The sequence below is a fragment of the Serpula lacrymans genome (assembly GCF_000218685.1).
Source record: "Serpula lacrymans var. lacrymans S7.9 unplaced genomic scaffold SERLAscaffold_11, whole genome shotgun sequence".
Classification (NCBI taxonomy): Eukaryota; Fungi; Basidiomycota; class Agaricomycetes; order Boletales; family Serpulaceae; genus Serpula; species Serpula lacrymans.
The window spans coordinates 1,409,151-1,427,164 of record NW_006763300.1 but is presented as its reverse complement, the minus strand read 5'-3'; the positions used below and the strand labels follow the sequence as shown (position 1 = coordinate 1,427,164).

General features: G+C 46.4%; 8 protein-coding genes across 8 annotated transcripts; 5 read left to right on the top strand and 3 right to left on the bottom strand.

Moving 5' to 3' along the window:
* Nucleotides 1-462: 462 nt before the first annotated feature.
* On the bottom strand, nt 463-1,722 carry SERLADRAFT_451920 (carbohydrate esterase family 16 protein; the record flags this gene model as incomplete). Its single annotated transcript, XM_007321636.1, has 4 exons — nt 463-568; nt 619-802; nt 857-1,037; nt 1,093-1,722. 4 exons carry the CDS (start codon nt 1,585-1,587, stop codon nt 463-465), a joined length of 966 nt encoding a protein of 321 aa, XP_007321698.1.
* A 997-nt stretch (nt 1,723-2,719) lies between these two features.
* Nucleotides 2,720-4,012, bottom strand: SERLADRAFT_451919 (uncharacterized protein; the record flags this gene model as incomplete). The annotated part of the gene is made up of 5 exons (XM_007321635.1): nt 2,720-3,026; nt 3,079-3,149; nt 3,204-3,320; nt 3,377-3,769; nt 3,823-4,012. 5 exons carry the CDS (start codon nt 3,916-3,918, stop codon nt 2,927-2,929), a joined length of 777 nt encoding a protein of 258 aa, XP_007321697.1.
* An 84-nt stretch (nt 4,013-4,096) lies between these two features.
* Nucleotides 4,097-5,227, top strand: SERLADRAFT_474963 (uncharacterized protein; the record flags this gene model as incomplete). Its single annotated transcript, XM_007321634.1, has 5 exons — nt 4,097-4,285; nt 4,347-4,460; nt 4,513-4,699; nt 4,765-4,922; nt 4,985-5,227. The coding sequence occupies 5 exons, from the start codon at nt 4,246-4,248 to the stop codon at nt 5,095-5,097; spliced, it is 612 nt and encodes a 203-aa protein (XP_007321696.1).
* Nucleotides 5,228-5,772: 545 nt separating this feature from the next.
* Nucleotides 5,773-6,583, bottom strand: SERLADRAFT_474962 (uncharacterized protein; the record flags this gene model as incomplete). The annotated part of the gene is made up of 2 exons (XM_007321633.1): nt 5,773-5,815; nt 5,869-6,583. One exon carries the CDS (start codon nt 6,481-6,483, stop codon nt 6,187-6,189), a length of 297 nt encoding a protein of 98 aa, XP_007321695.1.
* On the top strand, nt 6,581-8,046 carry SERLADRAFT_474960 (uncharacterized protein; the record flags this gene model as incomplete). Its single annotated transcript, XM_007321632.1, has 2 exons — nt 6,581-6,625; nt 6,680-8,046. The coding sequence occupies 2 exons, from the start codon at nt 6,589-6,591 to the stop codon at nt 7,372-7,374; spliced, it is 732 nt and encodes a 243-aa protein (XP_007321694.1).
* Nucleotides 8,047-9,220: 1,174 nt separating this feature from the next.
* Nucleotides 9,221-11,021, top strand: SERLADRAFT_474957 (glycosyltransferase family 4 protein; the record flags this gene model as incomplete). Its single annotated transcript, XM_007321631.1, has 6 exons — nt 9,221-9,355; nt 9,412-9,528; nt 9,582-9,917; nt 9,966-10,131; nt 10,185-10,321; nt 10,375-11,021. 6 exons carry the CDS (start codon nt 9,301-9,303, stop codon nt 10,992-10,994), a joined length of 1,431 nt encoding a protein of 476 aa, XP_007321693.1.
* A 3,483-nt stretch (nt 11,022-14,504) lies between these two features.
* SERLADRAFT_397468 (uncharacterized protein) lies at nt 14,505-15,741 on the top strand (the record flags this gene model as incomplete). The annotated part of the gene is made up of 8 exons (XM_007321630.1): nt 14,505-14,701; nt 14,787-14,800; nt 14,853-14,999; nt 15,052-15,130; nt 15,184-15,214; nt 15,290-15,294; nt 15,350-15,453; nt 15,509-15,741. 8 exons carry the CDS (start codon nt 14,634-14,636, stop codon nt 15,625-15,627), a joined length of 567 nt encoding a protein of 188 aa, XP_007321692.1.
* An 820-nt stretch (nt 15,742-16,561) lies between these two features.
* Nucleotides 16,562-17,957, top strand: SERLADRAFT_474951 (uncharacterized protein; the record flags this gene model as incomplete). Its single annotated transcript, XM_007321629.1, has 8 exons — nt 16,562-16,663; nt 16,744-16,896; nt 16,967-17,046; nt 17,105-17,285; nt 17,347-17,484; nt 17,541-17,779; nt 17,833-17,879; nt 17,936-17,957. The coding sequence occupies 5 exons, from the start codon at nt 16,840-16,842 to the stop codon at nt 17,616-17,618; spliced, it is 534 nt and encodes a 177-aa protein (XP_007321691.1).
* Nucleotides 17,958-18,014: the final 57 nt, after the last annotated feature.

The following is an 18,014-nucleotide window of genomic DNA, read 5'->3' as shown; positions in this document are numbered from 1 at the left end:
CAGCAGAAGATAGATTTTACACATTCGCCACCGACAAGGTTGTGAATTATCTGTAATTGAACTGAACATTTTCTTTACCAACTTGAGTCCTCGAGTGCCTTGCCAATACCCCGAGTGTCCTTTGTCCTTTGTGTTTCGGATTAGTAGATATTACAATTGAGACCCCATCCTTGTACAAGTGTTGGAATTACGCTAGAATATTAGTAGAGGCTAGACGGCATAATTAACTTGAAACAAGACGCAATGGTCAGCCAGTAAAAAGCACTCGCTCTTTGCGGACAGTGTGCTGATGATAGTGTGGTATGGCATATTACCACATAACCATGATCCCTTTCGAATAATGTGGACCACTTGTCAAAGTTTCAGGTCTTCTGATCAATCGTTCTACGGGCATAATATTGTCCAAGGAAATTTATCCTATGATTGTGGAACAACTGCCAGTGACCCTTCCTTGCCAGCAGCTCAACTCAACCACGTCACCCACTGGTTCTCTTCACCCTTCATAACTGCTGTTATCTCACGCGCCACAATCCTATCTGATTGTTCGGACGGGTGGAGCTCGTCGTACCTGTCCAAGGTATCAGAATTGAAAATGCACCAAAGATGAAGAGATCTTACCACAGGAAGCTGTCACGGTCTGTACCTTCCGCGACTGTGCAATCGCCGGCATCACCAGTGCTCTCGTTCAAAGCAAAGATGCACGAGTTAACGCAGCCTGTCACATTCAGGGGTGCGGTACCATTGAGGTAGTTCTGTGGGTGGTTGTACATATCGGTGAAAAGGCCATGTGAGTCGAACGAAGCTGTACTCGAACAGTGAGTTTGGTAGCCATATCGTGGATTAACCTGCGACTTACCGATGTGAGCGTCTGGCAAAGTGGGAGCAAGAGCTTGTAGCATCAACAGAGTTATCTCATTGCCTGCCTTTGCAAGTTCCCTCATGTATACGTTCCACTCGGTGGTATTCCGTTGCGCATCCCAGTAACGATTGGGGTATGAGTAATTCGAGTACAAGATTGTCAGGTCGAGTGGTATAATCTTGAAATATTGTTAGCGTAGAGTTCTTCCCTATGGTATTATTGCCTTTACTCACGTTTTGCATGATGAAGTTCCTGGCTCCGCTGGCATACATAACTTTGAGCCAGTCCACAGCACATTCTCTGACTTGAACTATCGACACATCGGGCGCATCGCTTCCCGTGAGGAGCGCATTTACGCCCAAGTCATTCGTACCAATCCACAAGGTGTATATGGTTTCCTCGGGATTTGGGTTAATTGTCGCGTTTGATTTCTCTTCTAAATATGTTGGTATCTGGCTTCCAAATACAGGAGGGAATGGCCTATACGTCAAATTGTTCGAACAGGTCGCTCCGCTCTTTGCAAAGGGGTATAAAGTGAAGTTTCCATAGCCAGCTGCATAAACTGGCCACGCTTGTCCTCCATCAGCAGCAGGGTAGGCGATATCTGTATACGAGTCGCCGAAGGTGACGAAATTTTTGATCTGTCCTGGCAGCACTCCCTTTGCCAACGAGAGTGGGGCTAAGGCAAGCAAAGTACAGGCGATTTTCAGATGCTGAAGACGAGGCATGGTGCACAATAGTTTACATTTTGCATTCGTGATGGTCAGACTCTTTATTCATCTGTGAATGCGTTCTAATATTGGGGTTGCCTGCGATTATACCCAGCTTAATTTCGCGGAAAATTGTCGTATCACTGCGAAGACGATCAGCGGCGCGGTTCACCCGTACAGGATGACTTTCTGTCCTCGTGACTTGTTACGTTGATCACGGGTCAGGTTCTTACACGCTCATGGTGTCCCGTTTCAAGGTTCTCCTCAAGTCATCGTGTCTCCGCAACAATTTATATGTGAATCCTTATGGACATATGTCCAGCTGTTTCATGTGCACGCCCTCACATGTGCAGACCTGTAGTTCATAAGGAAGGGACCTCCACTTCCGTCTTTGTCGATTCCTGATATTTATTTTTCTCTTCATCGAGGCTCACGTGTATGTGTTGAGGCTCTCGAACTCCCTCGTACGGTTAGGATATGGTTTCATAATAGTGCTGTTGATCCCACAGGTGTGAGACCATGGACTAACTTGGACCGCTAGACAGCGCAGATTTTCACAAGGAAAGGTTTATAACCTGACTTATTAACGACATCCAACTGTTTACGCGGTACGTATCTATGTAACTTGGGAGGTTACCCACTTGCTGGATATCTGATTTGGCGGAAATCCTGCTCCCCATCTGTTTTGGCAGAAGTACTTGTCCAGCAAGCATCGATTCTGGTCAGGTGACTCCCCATTACCGTGAGCAGGTTTCTAGGCTGATTAGTCTTTCAAAAAGGTTCGTTGGTATCAACTGTTTGTATCGGTCATCCGTTTGCGGTTTTGCCACCAGTCCCTCCAGGTTGCAGGTATTGTGCGAAATTAAGAGGACCCGCCACTTTGAGGAGCATGGTCGCGTAAAGGCAACTATGAATACGAAGCGTACTACCGATCGAACACTCCCTTCTGTCCTACGTTGATATCGACTGTCATGTCAATGATTCGGTTGGATGAAGGAGACTACTCCTGTCCTATCCGCACCTGATTCTGGGGTAGCCAACCAAGTCCGTCAGAGCCCTGGATGCAATATGCCGGTTATAAAATGTCTTTGATATCAACTTAACAGACTCTCCTTTAGCTACCGTGAATACTATCTTTACTTGAAGCATTCAATGAAACTTGATTTATTACCGAGGCCATTTGGATTCATGGTTACAAAGAGAGATGATGAAAAAGAAGGATACAGTAACTCAATTTGATTACAAGTGTAAAACATGTAAGGATACATATCCTGGCACGCAATTGTTACACAGGCTCAATTTTCTCGAAGAAAAAAGGTGAAATAACTTCAAAATATGAAGACAAATACATCACGACCTATGCACGCAAACGTTTTTCGACTGATTCTTGTTTGTCCTTGAGAGCCTGAACCTTGTCGTCCTTCGTGGCATCATAGGAAAGCGTGACCTGGTTGAAGCTGCAAAGAGGGCGTCACTATGGGCCTCAAAGAGGTCTCTACAAATACTCACGGGTTCTCGGGAGACTTTTGGAATTGTTTATAAAGCAGATCCTGGTATTGCTGTAACCGAAGACCAGGATGCTTAAGAAAACTGTGAGGACGATTCTGGCATCTCTTGAAAGATGAAAAGCGTACTTCGACTTTCAAATTAGGCAACTCTCGTTCTTTATACGCCTCGAATGCACCCTGAAATTTTTCAAACTGGTAAGATCTGTTCAGTAAGAAACGTAATAAACTGACCTTGAAGCGTCGCTGAATGGCAAGGATCAGGTCAGCGTGGTGTAGATCCAACCCCATAGGAGACGTACCTCTGGATGTCTCTCTATTCCAGCAGCTTGCTGTCCGACACTTGCTTTGTCTTTCTTCGCAGTGACAACTTCCAGAAGATCGATTGCATTGTCAATACCGGTGGCCGAATAGCTCTCAATCTCCTTCGGTGCGTCCTCCCCTGTCTCTTTCTCGCCAAGTCCACCGCCAGCAGCAATGGCTCCCGGGCCCGCTGGTTTGGTAGGTTTGACAGGCTTTTTCGCGCTTGCTTTAGGCGCCGGTTTAGGCTTTGGGGGAGCAGCCGCCTCTTCCTCTGCTAGAAGGCGTGCGTTCTCAGCCTTTCGTGCCAGTTCTGCCTTGCGTTTTTCTTCTTTATCCTCTTTCGATTTGCTAGATTTAGCATTATCTTGCCATTTATCGGCTTCTTTACGCTCCTGGAGCCCAATCGTAGTCAGTGGGAGTGATAGATCTTGGACGACATACGAACTCGCTCAGCAGCTGCTGTTTCTTGCTTCTTAGCCTCATTGTCTGCCTTTTTGGCCCGCCCGCTCTCCTTCTTTGCGTTTCCACCTTTGGGGGCCATGATTATGAGATCTCGAGCCACAGAATGATAGTGGAGGTACGAGATGTGGGTTTGCGTAGACCGCAAGGCAGAGCAAGCTGTATGGATCAGTGTAAGGTCATTTTGAGTCACGATCTGTAGTATGTGTGGGGCACAGCCACATTCTTCTATATCGATCATGTGCACGTTGGAACAACATGCCCTGCCAAAGGGCGAACCAGCTTTCTATAACCGTGACATCCTCCGCTTGCACCTTGTACCATCTTCTTCTCTTTTCCCGCTCAACTATACCCTTTCACATCAAACTTATCGCTCGACACATCATTTGCTTGTTAAGAAGATCATAGCATGGTTGATCAAGTGGGCAGGTGGTCGGCTGGACCCTCTTGTCAGTGCAATTTTTTAAGTGCCGTTGGTGATGTGAGAGTAAAACTGATATCATTCCCCAGACGGCCCTGTGCTTTCACAGACGGATCTTTATCTTTTAAACACTGACCTCCATCTAAACCCGATCTTGGAGAACACAAATCCTTCCTTCCACTTAATTTTCAATCTTGCATCTGGTGCGCTTGATCTTCCTCTATTCTTGGCTCCTACGACTTACTACTTTCTCAGGTCAAACTGGAGGTTTCAATTCTGAAGCTCGAGATCACGATCTTCCCTTCGCAGCCAAGGACGAACCTGCGACTCTCCCCCGTGTTTCCGATCTCATTATCATAACCGAACTAAGTCCCTGGTGCACAGTAGTGCACAATGATCATGGAGTCACTATGGGAGATGTCTGCACTATGATCTGGAAAGAGTAATTATCGTTCCCTCTGCTTCTGTACATTTTATTCATATGTTTTTATTGATCCCCATCAACAGTTACACGGACCACTATGTCACTGAAAGTGAATTCGGAGCCTTACCTCCTCGGTTACAAGAACAGATCAAACGGGCTGCTTCTCACAACGGTCAAGGAGGGCAGGGGTGGAATGCTTATTATACACCCCAAGTAATGCCCAACCGTTACAGACGAGTAGGCAAGTACATCATAGCACTTTTTTCATTTGTTTTATTTACACATTCCCTCGATTAATACTAGATTGGCTCCGCGACAAGATTTTCTTCGAATGCCTCTTGAAGAAAGATACTTATGCTATGGCTCGCCTTGGATTCAAGGCTCCAAACATTTTTGTTATGTCGTTAACTTCCTAATCTCTGGGTGTATTTACACCTACATTTGCGATCCAATATTCCTATCACATACACTTATTGTATACATCCTGTATTCATATCAACACGAATCGAAGCCTTGCCGTATTGGATTGACCGCTCTCATCTGTACGATAACGCTGAACAGAAGCGATTTTTGAGAAACGTACGTCAGTAGATGTACGAGGCTGCATTTTGGATTTACGTTAGTGGGACAAAAAGCCTGCACACTGCCACCGATTACAACGTGTTAGACGGTACCTTGCAGTACCGGGACTATTACCGCTGGAATCACTGCGATAGCCTACTTTAGCCTGTTCAGGTCTCTGCTCTCACCAGCCGACTCACAGGTCGCTATTGCTGACTCGATTTTCGTAGCCTGAGTCCCTTTCTAGGAATTGTGGTCCTGTTTAGCCCCGTAGGTCAGTCAGTCCAACATTTCAACTTGAAAGTCATACGATCAGCGTCACAAATGTACACCCAGATTATCTTGTCTCAAGGTTTCATCTTGTCAGGCTCATCGTTCAGTTCCTAAGCTGGATAGTTCTAGGTACGTGCTCATTCTGATTTGATCCAGTTGACAGATAACACGTTGTTTGACACTGCCTTCTCTGTAGGGTGTCATTCAGCCTGTTCCAAAATTTTCTCTCATCGATCTTCTTTAGTCAAACATCATTCGAGTCACCTTTTTCTTCATAACCGTTTGACATAGGACTCACAGGCGAGAATATTCCTGTGTACTACATTTCCGCAGACAAACTGATATGGCTGTAGATACCGATTTCAGTTAACCAATCATCTTCCACATCGAACCCGTCCCCTGATATACCTACAATAATGTTTGGGCGCTCACCTCGATCCCAGTCCCAGTCCAGCCCCTTCGTACCTCCACTGCCCTCACCGGACAGCATGAATATACCCCCACAAATTCCCACACCTCGGGGGGAGCCTCCACCGTGGGCCCATGGGACGCGTTCACAGGCAAATTATCCAGCGTATCCGTCGACACCTTATAATGGAACGCCATTCATTCCTTCAATGCCGCCAAGTGGCTATCCTACTCCCGCTGTACTCCCTACAGAACCACCAGGCTCATACTTTCCTGCTCCCAGTATGCTCCCCAACATGCACGGCACTCCTGGTGCAGGCTTGGCCCAGGGCCTGTCTCACGACTACACTGGATACCCCAACTTGGCAAACACGCCTTATGCCCCTCCTCAGCAAATGCCTGCGTGGTCCCAGCCAGGCACGGGTTATAGTGCATTTCAGCAACCTCTTCCTCCTGGACCATATGGCCCGCCGCCTGGTTGGGGTCAATTTCCTCCTTATGCTACTCCTGCCGCCCCTCCCATGTGGAATATACCACCACAGCAACCCCCTCCACACCATCCACCTCCTTGGGGCCACCCTCCAACACCTTGGGTGCACCCCACTCAACCGCCCGCGAATCCTGCACCTGCCGGTACAGCGGACTTCAGGTGGACGAAATCTGGTATGGATCGAATGAACCCGTTCGCTGAAGGACCTCATTGTATGGTTTTCCCGCTAGCTGATTCTCGATCTCTCTGATACTCACGTTTTGTAGATGGTCCCGTCCTCGAGCCGTTTCTCGTCAGAGTGGTCAGAGCAAATGTCAAGATAAATCCTCTGCTCGCTCCTCCCAATGATGCCACGGATGACTACCTTCAGTGGAACATGGTGTTTGGGACTAGCAACTGCCACCGCTCGACTGATCCACGACGTTCCTGGATCAAAGGAAGGGGTGAACCGGCTACCCATCCGCGTCTGTCGAGCTTGCGCATCATATGCCACTCATTCCCGGGAATGATCACGATACAAGCGCGGGATCCGAAAATAGGAATCACCTGTGGTGAAATCCTCGACCGAATATCTCACTACCTCTACGGGGACGTCATCAGGACAGAATATGATTCTATACCCAGAGCACGCAAAAAGACGATATACCAATCTTATCAGCACAATAGATCCACACACCCCAACGTGCCAGGAGGATCTCTAGGAGACGGTATGAGAAGGCTGGATTACCTCTGTGCTGATTCAATGTTCGGGGGAATCGTACAAAATGATAATTTCGTGAAGGATCACTGCGGGGACGCTCTACCGTGTACTTACGAGTTGAAGTGCTTGCCTAACTATCCTCTGACACAACAAGAGCTACGCGACCAACAACAGCGAACTCGAGAGGCAGAACGTGCTCGACGGGCACGCTCACGCGCAAGTTCCCGAGGCTCAGGTTCCCAATCCGAAACAGATGAATGAGATGCTATCCTTGCCCACTCGCTCGACATATTTTCTTTCTGTTGTTTTGTTTTACTATTCTGCTCCTTTATATTTCTCGATTGTCTTTTTATTGTTTGCTCATTGCTCTGTATAGAATTTTGCAGGATAAAACCACTTTATACCTCCATGAATTCACGCGTACGACCTTGTGTACAATTCAACTTCTTATTTACTTATGAATGTCATTTACGATTACATATATTTGTACCGCATGATTGTTTTTCAAACCTGCGAATTACCCACTATCCTCCAAAATTACGTGCTTGCGTTTTCCAACATTCACTACCGCATGTTTATACCACCAACATCAAAAGGACGCATAATGTTTCCCTCGTGATCTTGCAGCTGAAATGAAACACCCGATAATTGGCGCAAGCCTTGACGAAGAACATGTGCGTGGTGGTTCCGCAAGTCGTCGACGTTGTAATGGTCGATCAGCTGCACAACTCGCAATGACGGCGCATTAACGGATATATGAGAAAGAAAGTCAAAAAAGAGCCTGTATTCCCTCGAATGCGCTTGCTTTTTTCCGCACTTTATGCCAAGATAGCGGATTGGAGGCAGTATTAGTTCGGGGTCTGGATCGGGGACGAGCTGATCCCAGCGGCCAACAGAAAGCGTGAGGTTCGTCAAACGAGGACAATAACGACGAAATTTGTCCATCTCGGATTGTAAGCCGTTAATTAAAAAAACCGGGTGCAGATATATGGTGGTTATATTGCCACCCGACATGTCCAAAAAGCGCAGCCATGCAAGTCTGGCCGGCCACACGTAGCCACGATATGCAACCTGTTGAATGCAAGGAAGGCGATCCTCCGCTGCCACGAACCATTTACACGATAATGGGCAAAAAGAGAGAGCAGTAAGCGATGGCATAAACGGAAGTTCGACATCATTATTACCGCCCTTTGCCTGACGGCAGTGCAGGATGCGCAAGTGAGGGGTACATGCGAGTAGTTCCATGAGATCAGCAGAGGTAGGATTGAGGCACCACGTGGACCACTCCAAGGCTTTCAGCGACGAACCGCGATCCGCAAGAGCATTCATAATAGACTTTGGCATCCGAGTACCAATGTACTGGGATGATGTTACGCCGAAGGAGACGATGACTAAGTTGGGTAAATACCCGATTATTTCAGCGAGGAGATCGAGGTCGATGTCTCCATGTCTGTAACACCGGTCTCGCATAGTCACATAAATCCTCTTGGTCCTCCAACCCAAAGGCTGATCTGCGTTCAGAGTAGCCATACCATCCTTTGAATTTGACAACGTGCGGCACAAAGACGAGAGGCTCCGGCTCCGGCCAATGAGCAATGTCTCGTAGAGGAATGGGGTAGCGAGGAACCACCACTGCTTGCACACCCGTACAACATATCTCTTTGTCAACAGCGAGTCTTTCAACAATCGTTGGTGGTATCGAGAGCATATAGTTTCTAGAGAGTACCCCTCCATGTCGGGTCCTACAATGCCGGAGACGTATGTGGCTTTTTGAAAGATGTCAAGCCATACCTCGGGCGGCAGGGAAGGTATATTTCGTTTGCTGCTCTTCGCATGAGAGGCCGACATGTTTCAGGGCTTCAATTGAAACAGTGGGCACAAAGGTGATGTCCTGGCTAAGATGGCGTGATTGTCTGAGCAATGCAGAAGGAAATGAGATGATACCTTGCTGATATTGATTGGAGAGATGTGGTCCTTTATATGTAGGATCGACAAGGTTACTTGGTGACCTTGTACCATGACCGTAGTGCGTAGCCGTTGTGGCATAAGAGTAGAGATGCTCGGATAACACCGAGTGAGCGTGTTCCTTTATTCTGACAATTATTAACCTACGTTCCATTGTCTCCTCATACGTGGCTCTGTAGCCATTGTCCGCCTTTCATTCGCCAGTAACTCCAGCATCGGAACATGGCTTCTGAACCAAAACTACGAATAGCTTTTATTCACCCTGACTTGGGAATTGGTGCTTAAACATTGGATTCCTGGTCACCCTTACCTTGTACCAACTATTGTATTCAGGTGGAGCCGAACGTCTAGTCGTGGATGCTGCATTAGGTCTCCAGACTTTAGGCCACTCGGTCGACATCTATACTTCTCACCACGACCGCGACCACTGTTTCGATGAGACACGAGACGGTAAGCATACTCAGCGTGTTATTATCTCATCTTACATTGTCAATATTGTCCAGGAACCCTTCGAGTACACAACGTCGTCTCTCCTTTCCCTCGCTCTTTCCGAGGCCTGTTTCATATTCTGTTTGCACATGCCAGACAACTTCACCTCACGAAACACCTCCTGTTCTCATCTCAGCAGGCGTCTTCTGATGTCTTCTTCGTTGACCAGTTGTCAACATGTATACCTCTCATACGATTGTGGGGAAAGAAGCGCGTAATTTTTTATTGTCACTTCCCCGATAAGTTACTGGCCAATGGTGAATTTGTAGAAGGAAAATCCAGAAAGAAAATGGGCTTCTTGAAATCATTATACCGCTTTCCAATGGATTGGTTAGAGGAGGTCACAACTCGTGCGTTTATTTTCGGTCTGCTGACGCGCATTCATCCAACTTTCGTAGGTCAGGCCGACATTATACTCGCAAATTCTAAATTTTCTGCCCGTGTTACCCAATCTTATCTTCCCTCTATCCGTCAGTCCCCAAGGGTCATCTATCCCGGAATCAATATTCCCGCATATGAGAAAGCAGTCGACTTGTCAGATCCTGACATCATCCGCGTTTCTTCGTAAGGACATGCATTTATTTTTGTTGTCAATCTCCCTGAAGATGCGGTATCAGTGAACGTCCAACGTTTTTGTCTCTGAACCGCTTCGAGATGAAGAAGAATGCTGTTCTAGCTATTCAAGCCTTCTCTCTTTTTCAGAATGAATCTTCTGGGAGAAAGGAAGTCGATGGAATAAGACTGGTAATCGCTGGTATGTATGCCGTAAATTTGATTATACTACTCTCTAAGTCGATATCCTAATAGGTGGTTACGATCCGCGGTTGGAAGACAACGTCATGACACTTGCTTCTTTAGTGGATCAGGCAAAGGCACGCGAACTAACCTACGACATAGTCACTCCTTCTCAGTTCCAATCAAACCTCCCATCAATCGGTGGAACTACAAGCGACCCTAGTATCTTGTTCCTTTTGAATTTCACCACCGCTCAGCGCTCAGCGCTGCTAAAGGCCCCGTCTACCCTTGCCCTCCTTTATACCTCGGCGAATGAGCATTTCGGTATCGGCCCTGTCGAAGGGATGATTTGTGGTCTTCCAGTACTGGCTTGCAACAGTGGTGGACCTACGGAGAGCGTGGTAGATAGCCCTATAGAGCAAAAAACCGGGTGGTTGCGTGCCCCAGAGGCTAAACTATGGGCAGAGGTACTGACCGAAATATCAAGTCTTACAAAGGAACAACGAAACGTATTGGCAACTAGGTCACGAAATCGTGCGCGGGAGTTATTCGGTATGGATTCAATGGCCAAGAAGATGGAGGTAGTGTTGCAAGAAGCATTTGAGATGGGTCCGATCCCCTCTTTCAACTGGCAGTACCTGCTATATTTCGTGGCTCTGGTTTCCTACTTGTTTGGATATATCTTTCGTTAGCCAGAAGCTTATTCGATACCTTATGAGAACATTGCTACTGCTATGTAATAATTAGCCTGTAAGGCTGCATGTCCCATTTTTGTGCCAAGGTAGAGTGGCCACGAACATTTCTGTTATTACACCTTATACATAAAACACCAAAACGAGACATTCAGAAGGAAGTAACATAACAAGGGAGCTCAGTCTTCATGCATAGCGTGTGATAGAAAACCCTTTGAACCACGTATACTGATCTTTTGGCGTAGCGTAATCATCTTCGTGGCCACCAAAGAAAGTACTAATAAGATAACACTGGGATCAACCATGATATAACCATGCCAGGGAGTAAACCATACCTGAAGAAGAGCCCAGTGAAACCCACTAGTTTACCTTGACTACTGCTATCAAGTATGTTCATTTCAGGTAAATCTGTGGTAGGCTTTCCTGTGGCAGTGGACGATGTCGGAGTCGTCCTGCTCGACTCAAGACCCGACCACTCTGCGTCAGCCTTAGGGTTTCTGCGCTGTAGCATATGAGGTATCTTGTGCTGGCCCCCATGGCCGAAACTTATTTTACGGGAAATACTCTGCGCTACCGCTTCGGATGAAGGTAAGGCAGCAACATCACGATAGAAGATATCCGTTCGATTTATGACCCGTTTGCCGTCCACGTCGAGGGTGAAGACGCCATCTTGACGGCCAGGTGTGTTAAGCACAATGTTTTGACGAACCTTTGTCCATCCACCAGCCGTATAGTTGAACGATCCTCTTCCTACAGAAAAGCCATAGGCAGCATCACATACGGACTGAGGATCTGAACAAAGTGCTGCCGTCTGTTTGGCTTTTGGGGCATACTTCCAGAGATGACGTAAATTAGCTGGTAAGAACTTGGATAAAGCGATAATTAAAGAGACACTAACAAGATATAGTTCGCCTGCTCCATCTTGTCTCCACATCAGCCTGGTACTAAAGCAAGTCAAAGCATCAGCACCACCAGAGCATGAAGTGTGACCGCCATAAAGTCCCGGTAACTTTCCACCCTTCACCCACATAAAACCTTCAGGGAAGAAGACGCTGTACTCCAGAGAGACATTTTGAGCATCGCTAAGATCCAGAGGGGTGGCATAGAACTGGGAACCGCCTTCAGGTTTGTGCGCAGGGTTGATTGAGTTTGCTGGGTAAAATATCTGAAGAACAGAAGTCTCATTGTTCCCTGTCTGTGGAATGAATGAATTATTTCGCATAAAAGTAGCCTGATCGGCGGGAACTGGGGAGGACGCCATTGCAGACACAGGTACTCCATTGGCGATGACTAAATTCGCCCGGCCGCTGGAGAAAGATGTGACATTGAAAGCATCCAGATTTGCCATTTGGGCAGGAGCCGCCCATGTGGTAGGGGTGGGAACTGGGAAACCTGTGAGCATGCTAGTAGTAGCTGTAGTAGAAGCAATGCTAGTTTGAGTGGCAGTTGTGATGGAAGTGTTCGTTTCAGTTGTAGTTGAGGGAACTTGGATGGTAATCGTCTCAGTGGCTGTCACAGTGTCAGTTACGATGATGAGTGTAGGGTCATTCATCATTGGTGGAATAGATGTCGTAGCCATTGGTATCAGAATTACGAAAGGGTCAAACGCCTGAGTAGTACTGTTTCCATAAAGCGTCGAAGCACTTGAGGAGTCGAATGGAACTGCGGCTACGCGAAAGACGCTCAGCGTCAGTGTTGACAATATTAGTGTTAGTGTCATTGGATTGGTGAGTACGGAACAGATGATATAAGGTTAAGCTGCGACTTCTGGCTTGGCATCCACGATACACGATTTTGGGATTAATTTCATGCCAGACCAAGTCATGGAAATAAAAATGTTTGTTTTGGGCGTCGGTCAATATGTGCCACATGCATTATCATCATGTCCCGAAGTACAATTCAAAAGTAGACTGACCGGAAAAACCCTCAAATTGAACCACGTCCCATGTCTGCGGACGAATATTTATTTACCTAATGCCCGCCAAAGTCTCTCGATACGATCAAGTACCATCCTGAGGTTTACGTTGTCGGCAGCAGTCATATTGAAGTTGCTGGTCACGGCGGATATATTATCTTGGATACCAGACACCTGGTAGCTGGTGTAGCAGGGGAAAGCGACGAGAAAATGAGGACGTACCAGGAAAAGCAACTGACTGGGGAACACCTTCTTGCACTTAATGCCCATGTTTGCCAAAGCTTGACAAGTTTCTTGCGCTATGTTTTCTAGTCGACATAACTCAATGACTAGTTTATCTTTTACCTATAGTATAAAAATGAGTTTTAGCCCAACAGGAACCTTTTCAAAGAAGCCATACATATTGGAGTTCCTCATGCGTTGCACCCGGAGAGTTAAGAAGCTGATCGTAAGAAAGGAGGCAGAGGAATACATTCATACTGATATCACGAAGGATCTGATCTAAGAAAATACATGTTTTTAGCACCTTTTTGAAGATCATGCAAGGTTAAAATTTACATGACTGGGCCTTCTGTATGTCTCGAAGCGCAGAGGTTATCAAAGGCTGCCCAACCTCTTGTGGGACCACATGCTGTTTACATTTCAATATAACGTCATGATACCCTTGAATAGGAGCAGGATCCTCGCATCGCCCTGTAATAATGTTACGCATTTTCTCCGATGCTGCGAAATAACTTTTGTATGCCTTTGATAGAGGTGTGAAAGGTACAGTAGTATTTGAAGGTCGAGCAAGCTGTAAATAAGGTTCATCGGGGGAGTAAACGTCCCCTTTTCTTATCAAAAGGCGAGCCATCGACCAAACTGCTTGACGTGGAACGCTGATGGTGCCGCTTAACCAAGTGAATGAAAGATGGAGAGATGTGGACCCACGAATCAAAAGACTGAGACGGATGGCGGAATACGGATTCGACTAGTGTCCCCACAATGTCACGAAACATCCGAGATACTCTTCGGAGGGACGATATAGCGTCCCACTCTCCCTTCCTTATGGGAGGGATACCATTAATCTCGACTAGGCATCGATGTATGAAATCGCCCAGAACATTTGCAAGGATCAAGTAGAGAATGTCGTAAGGTAAAACGGGTTCCATTATGCAACTTCTCTGCAGGTCTGGATGTTTGCAAACGGACCTTTGGAGAATTTAGTATGAGTGTGATTGCAGAATAGGAGTGAAATCGATGATTGATAGACCTGGCTTACCCTGAAGAGACAGCTTCCTCTCCCGATTTCGCACGAATGTCCTGTCCAGCGCAGGTATTCTCAGTGAGGTCGCAGGTATTCTCAGTGAGGTCGCAGGTATTCTCAGTGAGGTGCAGCATTGACTTGAATCACAATTCGATAGAGATGTTATGTCTGAGTTTGGTCTGAGTCGCGGTACGAGGCATACATGTACAGTTACTTTACTTTACCATGCCCTGTATTTGGACAAATGAGGCTAAAATCTCAATTGATTCCCAGGATATGAGCGAAAATCACATTGTGTACAAAAAACAAAATCCCTTTACAGTAGTTTAGTTTGTCCTGTCAACATATGGTGTCATGTGCGACACTATAACAAGGATGGCGTTCTCACTGGCACTGCAGTGCTATCGCAACACTGCTAAGGGTTGAACTTCAAAATCTCAGTGCTTTCTAGGCCCGGGCTACAAGTCTTTTGGAAAACATGTCTCGCAACTTGCAGGAATCGGGGCCTCCCACTAAACTCGAGGACGTTCTCAGCTCAGAGATCCAGTACGCATCACAGCAACTGACATTGTTTCACTAAAATCGATCAATTCGTTCTCTTGCATGTCAAATTTTGATACATAAATTGAAGAGAATGGCACTTCCGTACGTAGCATGTGATTTACTGCATGTATCGTAAGTCTCACTTGTAGCATAGACATCTACTTCCACCAGCGCAACGCTGCTGAGCACCATGCTGCTCTCGAACTCCGAGACGCAGTCCTACGCCTCAGACGAGATGGAGCATTCGTGGCTGTTCCGCTTTTTCGTGTAAATACCGACCCTATCGGACCTCACCCTGTCGGTGCGTGTTGTTATCATGTTTCTTGCTTTGAAAGCTCTCATCCGTTGATTAGGATCCTACGAAATATGGGTACCTGCATCCTCATTTGCGTCCGTATTTTCGTACCTCTGTTTAAACAGAGGAGAACTCAGGTATTGATATCTCACATCACTGCGCACTAAGCCCTTCTGATTTCTTCTTCCAGTATTCTTGTTCATCCGCTGACTCGTGAAGAGGTATGTCATCAACAAGCCTTTCAGCTCAGACTCATAATCCTTCTATTTGTGTGGCGTTGCATAATTACGGAACAGAGGACGTTAGTATCGTCATGTACTCTTTAACTCTTCTCATGCTGATATTTTTTTTCGCAGAGACCACGAGCTGAGGCGCGCTTGGATTGGTCCTTCATACCCTCTTGACCTGTCTAACCTCAGAAGGAAAACGGATGAGGTCCCTTTGCAATACCCTAGTCTGAGTGAGTGCCATAGCTCTAGTATGCATACACTGCCTTATCGCCACCCATATAAAAGAGCTTGGCTACTCTTCAACCTCACCACCACTCACGCTAGAAGAGCGCCGCCTACTCGGTGCTAACGTGGAACGGTTGTTGAGAAGTGAAAAGGAGGCTGCCAGGGCGCCATCGAACTAGTCTCACCAAGGCCGGATGTCGAGGAGGACGGGTATATTCTTAATCATATCTTCTTTTTTGTTGTATATTATGCCCTTTGTCATGGGCTGCTATCTATGAAACAATAGGTCGTTCAAGCTGTTTTGTTCGGTGTCCTTGAACGATCATGATGTACCTGTTGCTGGCATTATTTTCAAGGATGAACTACTAGGTGCTATCATGTACTCGAATATAACGGTAGTATGGTGCTCTATATTACAGTAATACTGGCAACACCATGTAGCTCTCGTATAACAGGCTGAGCGCAAGAGACCGTGGAATGCCTTGTAACTCATTATAATACAAATTTATAATATGCAAAATTTGTATAGCCAAATAAGGTCTTACAAACTAATACTGTAAAGAAAGAGCTCAGCTTTACAAATTGTGAAAAATATTGTGTGTACTTGAATCCGGTGAAATTTGAGCGTTTTTTGAATACTGCTCTTTTTTTCTTTCTTTTCCAATAAAGGCATCCTCCAGGGCGTGCGAAAAATGCAATAAAAGTGCAGAGTGAGGTTGTGCTGGGTTTGAAATATGATATTTATTAATAACACTCCATATTTTGTCCCCTATGCTCTACTAGATAGGAATATCTCCTCACTCGAAACAGTGTGGCTTGGGAGGAGCCTGTCAGATGGGTATTCAGCTCAAGAGGTAATGATTTCACAACTCCCATCAGATCCTCCAGTCAATCGTAGCAGTAACGCGTCCTGCGAAGCCGATACCCCTATAATAGGTTGTATTGACTAGAGAATGTTGTGAGTAATTACAGGTTTCAATTTGTACTGTACCATAGGCCGAATAACATCGGAATAGCAAGAATAGATGATGTGAAACACACTCATAGATCATGGATGATTGAACATCGACCTATCCCCGCCTTGGTTTATTACAAATCTCTTTCTTCCTCGATATTTGTGGTACCGTAAACCCATTTGCTTGTCCACGGCTCAACGAACGCTTCCAACGGCTCAACGATGTTCACGTTCAGGGAAAGAAGGACATCTTTCGACCAGTAAATAGCATGCTTACAACGTTGTATCACTAAGATGCGGCTCATTACGCGACTGCAATGACCTGAACCAATTCTCTTAGGCCATAAAATAGTCGAGCACGACCAACTTAACACACCTTCAAAGTCACCCGAGCCCAATTTTCCCGGACCATCGCCTACTTGTGTTCCTAATCATCATGTCTGCCAGTGAGGTGCTTCCAGATCAAATCAAGTTGGGAGAGGGTCATACCATGGTGAGTCATGATGCATCGTATCTCATGGTGTGCACGAACCAGCCAGGCTGACGAGTTTGTCCTTCTGCAGACTTTCCTTCGTAACGAGCCATTCCTCACGCGCGTACATGTAGCTGCTGATGCAGAGGCCTTTGCTGTTCCCCCGCACTGGTGAACTCTTTCACGGTCCCACCTTTCTCACAACCACCATACTCACGAAATAATACAGGCATGAGACACACGCTGAGATCTTCAGAGTCATCAAAGGCCAGGTCGAGTACACTATAGGCAACGTCACCAAAGTCTACACCCCAAGTGACGGCGAAGTCCTCGTTCCCAGGAAGAAAACGCATGCGTTCACGACGTTCAAAGGCGTCGAAACTATCTTTGAGGAGCGCACGACGCCAAAGGTACGATTAATTTTTCGCTGGAATAGCGGTATGCATATGACAATATCTATGATGTGACTAGGACGATGATAAGGAGCTCTTCTTCCGAAACGCATTCGCCGATGGTTTCCCTAAGAATCCCTTCAACGTGTTTCCCGCGTTCTACCACGGGGACGCCTTCTTTGCACTGCCAGGTGATTTCAGGTGGCTCGAGAAGTTTGTGAGTCCTATTCTATGCGCGATTTTGTACGGAGATTCACACTGGGTGGGCTGCAGCTCCTGTTCATATTTGGAGGGATTATTGGTCCTTTGTTGGGCTATCGCACGAAGTACGATTCTTTGAAAAAAGTGTAACTTTCTGGTTTTGGTGTTATCGTCCATGCTGTCATGTCGTTCGTGTCGTTTATAATCGTTGTGGTGTTTGTTATTTTATCCATTGCATGTGGTTTCTCAATTGTGCCCTCACATTAAGGCCAGGCATGGATACAAGGCATCGCAGCATCATCACAGTCCTCGTACGTCCTATCATTAGATAAATGAAGAGATACAAAACCGACACCCCCCACAGCTTATGCCTACCCTCCTTCGTCTTAATCTTCCCAAACCGCACTTGAGGTATCCCACTCGAAAACCTTTCAGCCATACGTGATAGCGTGGCTTACTCATGACAGGATCATTAAGCGCGGCAACAAGAATCTTGCTATGGCTATAAAGCTGATATCATCTCATTTATTGAACATGGTCTAAAAA